Genomic DNA, 10414 nt, shown 5'->3' with positions numbered 1-10414 from the left:
ACCGTTCCGTGGGCGAAAACAATAGCGACGAAAACAAACGGCTTTGTCCTCCGACTTTCGAGAAGATTCGATATCTTTATATTACAAAACACAAATACTGTGATTTTGTCTCAGAATCTTCTCGAAGGTCAGCGGGATAAAGACCGTTTGTTCGGCGCCTTTCTCTCGCACTCGTCTTGTCGATTTCTACACGCACAGACCGAGATTAGTACGCTTTGCTTTCTTACGCTTTTTCACAAGCACTTTCGATCGTTCTATCGGTTGCACTTCTTGCAATCGTCATGCGCTTTTCTGTCGCTACTTTCAAACATTAACGCACTTTTGTATATAGTTCTGTAAATATATTCTCGTCGTGTGAAATTTAGCTTCTTCTTTTTTTGTGCCGTGCTGTGCCGTCTCCTTTGTCTAACTCGCTCGCGCACTGACCGCGCTTCACTTGCCGCGATATTGCACATTTGCTGGTCCTTCGAGCCGGATTTCCGCGTCTTCGTCGCGTCCGGCACCTTTTGAACTTCGCCGTCGGAGTGAGTGCGTGTTCCGTAACCAGGTGCGTGTCCAGTGACCTGTGACAGAAAATGGAGATGGATCAGATGATCGACGCGCAGCACGATCTTCACGCGCGAATCCTGCGCAGTATCGAAAACCTGAAGAAGATCGGGGCGGCCAAGATAACCGTTCACGTCGTCCGCACCGCGATTCGCGTCCTGGACGATAAGTGGGCGAAGTTCGTGGAGCAGCATGAAGAGCTCCGAGCCGCCTTCTGGAAGCAGCTCAAGGAGGACGACTACACGACGAACGACCTGCCGAGTAAGGTAGAGTCAGCATATTACTCGCAGCGCTCTGAATTGTGCGAGCTCGAGGAAAAACTCACCAAGCCGAAGGAAACTGAGCTCGCCGAACGGGCCCGAGACACCGCGCCGTCGCGCAGGGCCTTGCCGCGGATCAACCTGCCTCAGTTCAGCGGCAAGTTCGAGGACTGGCCAGCCTTCCGGGATCTGTTCCGCTCGATGGTTCTTGAGGAGCCATCCTTGTCCAAAATTGAGAGGCTCCACTACCTAAAGACAAGCGTCAAGGGCGATGCTGAGCAATTAATCAGGAACCTGCCGTCCATGGAGGAGAACCTGGAACAAGCGTGGGACCTGTTGAGCACCTATTTCGAGAACAAGCGCCTTCTAGTCAGATCTTACCTGACAGCGTTTACCTCGTTGCCGCGGTTGAAGACTCCGTCAGCCGACGGACTACGCCGACTCTTTCACGGCGTACTCTCGACAGTCGGCGCTCTCAAGGGCATTGGGCGTCCAATCTCCGATTGCACCGACCTTTTCGTGCACCTGGTCATCGAGCTGCTGGATGTCGAAACTCGTCGGGAATGGGAGAGCTCCCTCGGCAAGTCGTCCGAGCCGCCTTCGTATGACAAGCTCCGAGAGTTCCTACAGGAGCAGCTCATGACGTGGGAGGTCCTCCAGGCCGTGAAGTCCGGGTCGTCAACCAAGTCTCCGGAGAAGACTAGTCGCGCCTCTCGCAGCAGTCACGTGGGTACCAAAGGGTCAGATCCAGGCCGCAGCTGCCCACTCTGTAAAAAGGACCACTTCATTGCATACTGCGAGCTCTACAAGAAGAAGACCGTGCAGGAAAAACGAGAGGCCGTTTACACTCACCAGAGGTGCTGGAACTGCCTGGGTCGACACCTGCTTGCCGACTGCAAGTCGTCCAAGGCCTGTGCCACGTGCTCCGGGAAACATCACACCACACTGCATGACGCCTTCACAGCCGAGGCCCTTCCTGCTGCCGGGTCATCTCCATCGGTGACGGTCCACGTTGCGCGACGGCAGCCAGTGGAGTGCGGACCAGCGCTGCTAGCTACCGCGCGCGTGCTAGTAGCCGATCGCGCGGGCACTCGTCACGCGGCCCGCGCCCTGATCGACCCGGGTTCGGAAACGTCTTTGATTGCGGAATCTTTGGCGCAGCGGCTTCGCTTGCCGCGGACACCATCCTCAGTGGCCATCTTCGGAGTGGGTGGCGTCCAGACGGGAGCCTCTCGCGGTCGCGTGGCAGTCAACGTCTTTTCTCGCGACGAGCGCTTCGCACTCGCCGTCTCGCCGCTCGTGTTGCCGCGCCTCACCATATATGGCGGTACTTCAGAGGGTGAGGCTCGTTCGTGGCCTCACCTTGATGATCTCGACCTCGCTGATCCTGAGTTCCACCGCCAGGATCCTGTGGAGCTGCTACTCGGGGCCGACGTCTACCTGGACCTCGCCTTGCCGGAAGGTCTTCGCCGAGGAGGCCCTCGAGAACCAGGTGCCCAGCTGACTCGCTTCGGCTGGGTATTGCTAGGCTTAGTCGGAGCCTGCCACGTCGCAACTCCAGTGTCATCGCTTCAGTGCTCCACCGCAGATGACCTCGCTGACCTCGTACGCCGCTTTTGGGAGGCAGAGGAGCCTCCCCGTGCCGTCCTTCCGCTGACCGCTGACGAGCAGGAGTGCGAGGACCACTTCGTGCGCACGCACGAACGGCTTCCAGGCGGTCGCTACCAGGTGCGACTTCCGCTTCGCCAGGGGCTGCCGGACCTTAGCTCCACACGCCGAACCGCATCTCGCCTCCTCGACGTCATGCAACGTCGCTTCGACCGCGATCGGGACTTCGGGATGCTGTACCGCGCCTTTATGAGCGAGTACATCACACTCGGACATATGTCGCCAATCGCCGCCGCGCTGTCATCACAAAGGGACCGGATCAGCTTCCTGCCGCATCACGGGGTGCTCCGGAGTTCAAGTGCCGGCTCTAAGATCCGCGTGGTCTTCAACGGCTCCACACGCACGGGCGCCGGAGCTTCACTCAACGGTCACCTGCTCATCGGACCTAACCTGCTGCCATCGCTTGCTGACACGTTGACTCGATGGCGGCGGCATCGCTACGTGTTCGCTGCCGATATCCAAATGATGTATCGGCAGATACAGCTTCATCCAGATGACCGGGACCTGCAGCGGATCCTGTGGGGAGAAGAGGGTCAGATCCGCGAATACCAGCTCAACACAGTGACGTACGGCCTAGCGAGCGCGCCGTATCTCGCCGTCCGCGTGCTGCGTCAGCTCGCGAGCGACGAAGCCGACCGCTTCCCGCTGGGCGCCGACGTACTGCAGCATGACGTATATGTGGACGATATACTCACCGGAGCGGCCAGTCTGGAAGCCACGTGCAGCTTGCTAGACCAGGTGGTCGCCCTCTGCACGGCGGGCGGCTTTCCACTAAGGAAATGGGCCGCCAACGACGATCGCCTCTTGGAGAAGATCCCTCGCGAACACCAACTGGGCACCACGACGGGCGCCCGACTGCCGACGGACGAACACTCGGTGCTGGGCCTCCGCTGGAACCCGAGGGATGACGCCTTCTCGCTGTCCGTGCGGCTGACATCGACCGTTCCACCGACAAAGAGATCCGTGCTCTCTCAAACCGCACGTCTCTTTGACCCGCTTGGCTGGCTGGCGCCGATCGTCGTGCGTGCGAAGCTGCTGATCCAGTCTGCCTGGTTGCAGCAGCTAGACTGGGACGCACCATGGGCCGGGGAGGACGCCGCCTTGTGGACCAGACTCGAAGAGGAGCTGCCAGTGCTTGAGGACATCAGGTTGCCACGCTGGCTGCACCACGACGCTCCGCACAGTTCCTTGGAACTTCACGGGTTTGCTGACGCCTCCGAACGTGCCTTCGCCGCCGTGGTTTACATCAGGGCTGAGATTGACGGAAGGCCGAACGTGAGCTTGGTGGTCGCGAAAAGCAAGGTCGCACCATTGAAGCGTGTATCGCTTCCCCGCCTGGAACTCTGCGGGGCGGCCCTCTTAGCCAAACTAGCCGAACATGTCCGCGTCTCCCTGGGCCTGGAGAAGTCAGCGGTCCACCTGTGGACGGACTCCACAGTTGCGCTTGGCTGGATTCGAGGACACCCTGCAAGATGGACAACATATGTAGCGAATCGAGTCGCAGAGATCCACCGCGAAAACCAGGAGGCGCGATGGCGGCACATACCTGGTCTGGAGAACCCGGCAGACTGCGCCTCCCGAGGGATATCGCCCAGAGAGCTGGTGCGTCATCCGCTGTGGTGGCGGGGACCTGATTTCCTCTACGGCCACCCGGACACTTGGCCGAGGGGCGTCGGCCTATCGGATGAGACGAATCTCCCGGAGCAGTGACCTTCAACATGCCACGTGGTCGCCGAGGTGCGGGAACCTGCGGAGCTTTGCCGTTTCTCTGATCTGCGTCGTCTACTTCGCGTGTCGGCCTGGATCTGGCGCTGGAGGAGTCGGCAACGTCGCGCGGCAAGCGGCAAGGTTGCGCCTACGCTTCTGGAACCGGAGGAGCTGACGATGGCACTCTCCCGCTGGATCCGAGTGGCCCAAGCCTTGGGCTTCCCTTCAGAGCTGCGGGACATCCATGCCGGAAAGCCATTGTCTGCCAGGAGCCCGCTTCGCAAACTGGCTCCCATGTGCGACAAAGAGGACATCCTGCGGGTTGGCGGGCGGCTGAAACATGCTGTTTTAGATTTCGACCAACGACATCCGATGATTCTGCCGCCGGAATCTCATGTCACTAACCTGATAATCGACGCCGCCCACAAACGCACTCTTCATGGAGGAGTCCAGGCGACCGTGAGCGACATCAGGCAGCGATTTTGGATCCCACGAGCCCGCCAGCTGGTTCGCCGCCATATCCACCGCTGTCTTCCCTGCTTGCGATGGCGGGCGGCCACTCCGCAGCCGGTGATGGGCGATTTGCCGAGGACGCGCGTCACGCCGAGCCGACCATTTGAGCAGACCGGCGTGGATCTGGCAGGACCTGTCTGGCTCAGGACAACAAAGGGCCGCGGTCACAAAGCCTACAAAGGCTTCCTTGTTGTTTTTGTGTGTTTTAGCTCCCGCGCTGTACACCTGGAGGCCGTCAGCGATTACTCCGCTGAGGCCTTCCTCGCCGCCTTCCGCCGGTTCATATCACGACGGGGGCTGTGCACGGTCGTCCACAGCGATTGCGGCACGAACTTCGTGGGAGCGGACCGGCAGCTCAGGGACCTCTTCAAGGCGAACAGCCGCGAGGCCCAATCCATAATCGGACGACTCGCAGATGAAGGAGTCCGGTGGCGATTTAATCCGCCGTCGGCTCCTCACTTCGGCGGCCTGTGGGAAGCGGCCGTCAAGGCCGTCAAGCACCACCTGCGGCGCACCATCGGCGAGGCCCGGCTCACCTTTGAGGAACTTTCCACGTTCCTCGCACAGGTCGAGGCATGCCTAAACTCAAGGCCACTCGGGGCCTTGTCCGATGATCCGGACGACCTGGGCGCTCTAACGCCCGGGCACTTCCTGGTGGGAGGCCCTCTCACCGCCATCCCGGAGCCATCACTTTTGGAGGCACCTTCCAACCGTCTCACCCGGTGGCGACTTCTCCAACAGATGCGGGATCACCTCTGGCAGCGATGGACCCGCGAGTACCTACAGGGGCTCACTCCGCGGCCCAAATGGTGGGCCACCCGGGGAGCCATCCGCAAAGGCCAGCTGTGCCTCGTGAAAGGCGAGAGCACCCCGCCATGCCGGTGGCCGCTCGCCCGAATCACGCGTTTACACCCGGGAGAGGACGGGCAAGTACGCGTGGTGGACATCCGCACCTCCGTCGGCGAGCTGACCCGGCCAGTGGTTAAAATCGTACCACTGCCGACGGCAGCCGCCACGGATGCAGGGCCACCCGCGTAGACCGCGTGTCGCGAGTCCCATCGCGCCTGTAAATAATGTACATTATTGTAAATAGTCTTAACTCATAATTTTCTACATTGCGTCCTCGCGTACTCACCAGTCTCGTGAAATCTCGTCCTCCGGCGTATCTCCATGCTCTCAGCACGTTGCACACGGGGTTCCTAACCTCGCCTGTCAACTCGCGAGCGCGCGCGACACCCCCGGTTCGCGGCCGCGATAACGCACTATCAGATTTATTCCCCAGTAAACCCTAGACTCTTTCGTCGTTCGTATCCCGACGAGGCGGGCGGGATGTTGCGGATTAGAGAGAGAGAGAGAGATAGAGAGATAGAGAGAGAGAGAGAGAGAAGGAGAGGGTGTGCTTATATGCGTGTGTAAGGTGCAACGAGCGCGCACGCCTCGTTGCGACAATTAACGCGCTCAAATTTGGCGCGGCCACACGCGCCTTCCGCCCGTGCGCCAATGGCACCACGGCGCGCCCCGCTATATCGCGTCGCAGCGCGCGGTTCGCGCGCTAAATATCACCGCCGCTTAATCGCTCACGAGTAACCGTTCCGTGGGCGAAAACAATAGCGACGAAAACAAACGGCTTTGTCCTCCGACTTTCGAGAAGATTCGATATCTTTATATTACAAAACACAAATACTGTGATTTTGTCTCAGAATCTTCTCGAAGGTCAGCGGGATAAAGACCGTTTGTTCGGCGCCTTTCTCTCGCACTCGTCTTGTCGATTTCTACACGCACAGACCGAGATTAGTACGCTTTGCTTTCTTACGCTTTTTCACAAGCACTTTCGATCGTTCTATCGGTTGCACTTCTTGCAATCGTCATGCGCTTTTCTGTCGCTACTTTCAAACATTAACGCACTTTTGTATATAGTTCTGTAAATATATTCTCGTCGTGTGAAATTTAGCTTCTTCTTTTTTTGTGCCGTGCTGTGCCGTCTCCTTTGTCTAACTCGCTCGCGCACTGACCGCGCTTCACTTGCCGCGATATTGCACATCGGGTAATTAAAATAAAGATAAACTCCCTAATTCACATTAATCTATTAATAAATAATTAATCTATATGTTGAAATGCAATGTATAATTGTATGTGAAATTTTTCAGAATTACTTGTTAGAAACAAATATATTTCGTTTGAGGCTTCAACGTTTGATTTGTAGAAGATCTAAGAATTATTGAATGCATATGCGTTAGTTTTGTGTTTTTTCAACATTTTCTATTTTCGAAAGTGAAGTCTATTTTACTAGAATAAATATTTTAAATCATATTCTTACATTTTCTAGAGAAGTTTAACCGCAATAATATTAATCAACTTTTTCAGAAATTTCTGAACGTTCGATGGCCATTTATTAAATTGGTACACATTTTATGAAAAAAATAAAAATATAATATAATCTAATATAAAATATAACACTTGCTCCCAACGAAAAATTTAGTCGATATCATGAAATAGAGGCAATAATAATTTTTGACACTTCAGAGAGATGTTTTATTCTTTCGATTAATCGATCATGAAGTGAATAATACATAAGTGTGTGTGTGTGTGTGTGTGTGTGTGTGTGTGTGTGTGTGTGTCTGTGTGAGTGAATATTTACAAATAATTATAATATTATTACTAATACAATTTTTTGGTAATACATCCCAAATACTTTAACGCATTATCTGTCTCTTTGTCAGAAAATAAACTTCTCTACATATATTTGGTATGTGCACCATTTTAGAAAGATTATATTTCTCTTGCAAGATACAATGGTTTGTCATTGCTTTACGAGAGATAGGGATTAAATAGATCAATGTTTCTGAATTTTAATCCGGATTTTAACCCAGGCCTTCGTTAAAAAGGACAGACGCAAAACACACACACTATTGCGCTACTCAAAGTATTATAATTACTCATAGTAATATTTATTACTATTCAATATTTCGCGAACGACTGCGGCATCGTTTGGATAATGTTTTGCTAGCATTTGCTTTGGCACATAATGAGTACCTTGAAATTTACAGAAATATTTTCCAGCCTCTATATTATCGATCCATTTCGTGCATACCGACATTATAGCGCCTAAAATAAAATATAATGATGAAAAATAAAATAAAACATATATTATGCTATGTAACACAAATATAAATAATATAAATAAAAATATCACAGAATATATAAATATAAAGTATGATGAAGCACTTAATAATACTCGTACATTGTGGGACATAACACAGGTCATCATCAATTAACAAAACGTAGTATGGTTGCGACTTCCAATCATCGATGTTATATTTCTGCATATATACGTCTTTAATTTTACTCGGAGTACAATATGTTTCCGCCTGATATCGAAAGCGTTCAATTTGGCATTTGTCGTGCCAAACCTAACCTAACCTAACCTAACCTAACCCAATTATGACACCAGCAATATCGTCATGTATATCATCTGTAATTTTATGCTTATGTGTAACAATCAATCCAATTCCATATTTTAAACTAGGCGATCTTTTGCAAAATGTTTTATTTGCTGGAGTACATATCGACTGAAAAGTTAGAATAGTTGACGCTTTTTTATGTTGTGTAATTTATATAATGTAATAAATTGAATTAAAAATAATTATAATTAGTAAGATTACAAGTATAAATATTGCATATTAATTTGTTACAACTAATAATAAAATGTCTTTAATTTATAATACTAGAACAACACATGCGCGCGCTTCGCGCGCGCCATTTACAATATTAAATATATATATATATATATATATATATATATATTTTTATAATTTACAATATTAAATATATAAATATATATATTTTTATATTTTAAATATAGGAATAAAATTATATATAAATAATATATAAAATATATTATAATTTTTTCCTATATTTTAAATATAGGAATAAAATTATTTATTTATGTATTTAAAAATTAAATATAACTTAAAATATAATTTAACTTATCCAAGTATCAAAAGAAAAAATGTATAAAAAATATTTAAAACTCATTTTCAAAAATATTTTAAAAATGTTAATATAATTGGTTAAGTTCCATTTTATTCATTAAAAAATGTTTACTTTCACATTAATGTAATATAAATATTAATTTTACGTTTATTAAATATTTAATATTTCATTAATAAAAATATTAAGTAAAAATATTTAGTAAACGTTAAATAAATATTTATTCTATTAATATTTTATTAATATTTTCCTTTTCTAATAAAAGCATGTTATTGACATTGTTGTCGTTTTTCTGCGATTCTATAAAATAAAAAAATAAATTATTCTTTAAAATGGCTATGATTGATTAGTCATGTCATTATATAATATGATTGATGAATAAAAGTATGTTAAGAGCGTAGTTCCGGAACGCAGTTAAAGAGTGGTGATAAAAGTATATGTATAGAAAAATATCCTATATTCCTTGCGTCTCTTATCTCTTTCACGTTATATGCGTTCGAGTATGGTCTCGTTCGAATGAGCGAAAGAATGTAAGAGAGCGCGAAATAAAGTGTGCTGTGTCCTTTTTTATGTAAATCATATACAGTGCTTACAGTGTTGCCAATTGGAACAAACAGCAATAATACGCCATGTACAGTGCGTTTAATTCTCGGCTGATAAATTCTACGCATTAATCGTAAGTATTAAAAATTGAAACTTTATATATTTTTACAATAATTAATGGCGGCGGTGCCGTTTATTTGAGCTCGTAAACATCGATACCGTCGAGAGCTCGCGCAATCCCCACCATCAAAATCCCTTTAATTATTGTAAACCCATTAATTATTGTAAAAATATATAAAGTTTCAATTTTTAATACTTACAGCGCCGCGACAATTAAAAAATATATATATATATAATTTAAAATACATAAACAATATATTTACAATATTACATATATATTACAATAATTAATGGGTTTACAATAATTAAAGGGATTTTGATGGTGGGGATTGCGCGAGCTCTCGACGGTATCGATGTTTACGAGCTCAAATAAACGGCACCGCCGCCATTAATTATTGTAAAAATATATAAAGTTTCAATTTTTAATACTTACGATTAATGCGTAGAATTTATCAGCCGAGAATTAAACGCACTGTACATGGCGTATTATTGCTGTTTGTTCCAATTGGCAACACTGTAAGCACTGTATATGTAATATTGTAAATATATTGTTTATGTATTTTAAATTATATATATATATATTTTTTAATTGTCGCGGCGCTGTAAGTATTAAAAATTGAAACTTTATATATTTTTACAATAATTAATGGGTATATATATATATATATATATATATATGTATATATATTATATGGAGCATTCCATGTCAAGTGAGCAACTTTTATTGCAAAAAGGCGACCTTTTTATTTTAATTGTTAATAGCTAAATTTTATCCTTAACATCTCTACATTAAAACCAAGAAGTTACAGAATGTTATCTTTTACATGATTAGTTTTGCATGATTTTAATTCCACCATATTGTTAAGCGCACATCTAATATGGAAATAGAATAAGGTGTCATTTTTAAATTGTAATAGATAACATTTTGTAACTCCTAGGTTTTAATGTAGGGATGCTAAGGATAAAATTTAGCTGTTAAAAATGAAAAAAAGTCTTTTTTTACAATAAAAGAAATGATTTACTTGATATGGAATGTGCTCCATATATATATATATATATATATATAT

At 47.3% G+C, this 10414-nt stretch overlaps 2 protein-coding genes across 2 annotated transcripts; both read left to right on the top strand.

Annotated features, from left to right (window-relative positions):
* The first annotated feature begins 1109 nt into the window (after positions 1–1109).
* Positions 1110–4184, top strand: LOC145939851 (uncharacterized). Its single transcript, XM_083044473.1, has one exon. The coding sequence runs from the start codon at positions 1110–1112 to the stop codon at positions 4182–4184; it is 3075 nt and encodes a 1024-aa protein (XP_082900599.1).
* Positions 4185–4358: 174 nt separating this feature from the next.
* On the top strand, positions 4359–5732 carry LOC145939850 (uncharacterized). Its single transcript, XM_083044472.1, has one exon. It carries the CDS (start codon positions 4359–4361, stop codon positions 5730–5732), a length of 1374 nt encoding a protein of 457 aa, XP_082900598.1.
* Positions 5733–10414: the final 4682 nt, after the last annotated feature.

Source organism: Prenolepis imparis, unplaced genomic scaffold (assembly GCF_030444845.1).
Source record: "Prenolepis imparis isolate NDT839.2.m4 unplaced genomic scaffold, iyPreImpa1.0 SCAF_8, whole genome shotgun sequence".
Taxonomy (NCBI): domain Eukaryota; kingdom Metazoa; phylum Arthropoda; class Insecta; order Hymenoptera; family Formicidae; genus Prenolepis; species Prenolepis imparis.
This window is presented reverse-complemented; position numbering and strand designations above follow the sequence as displayed.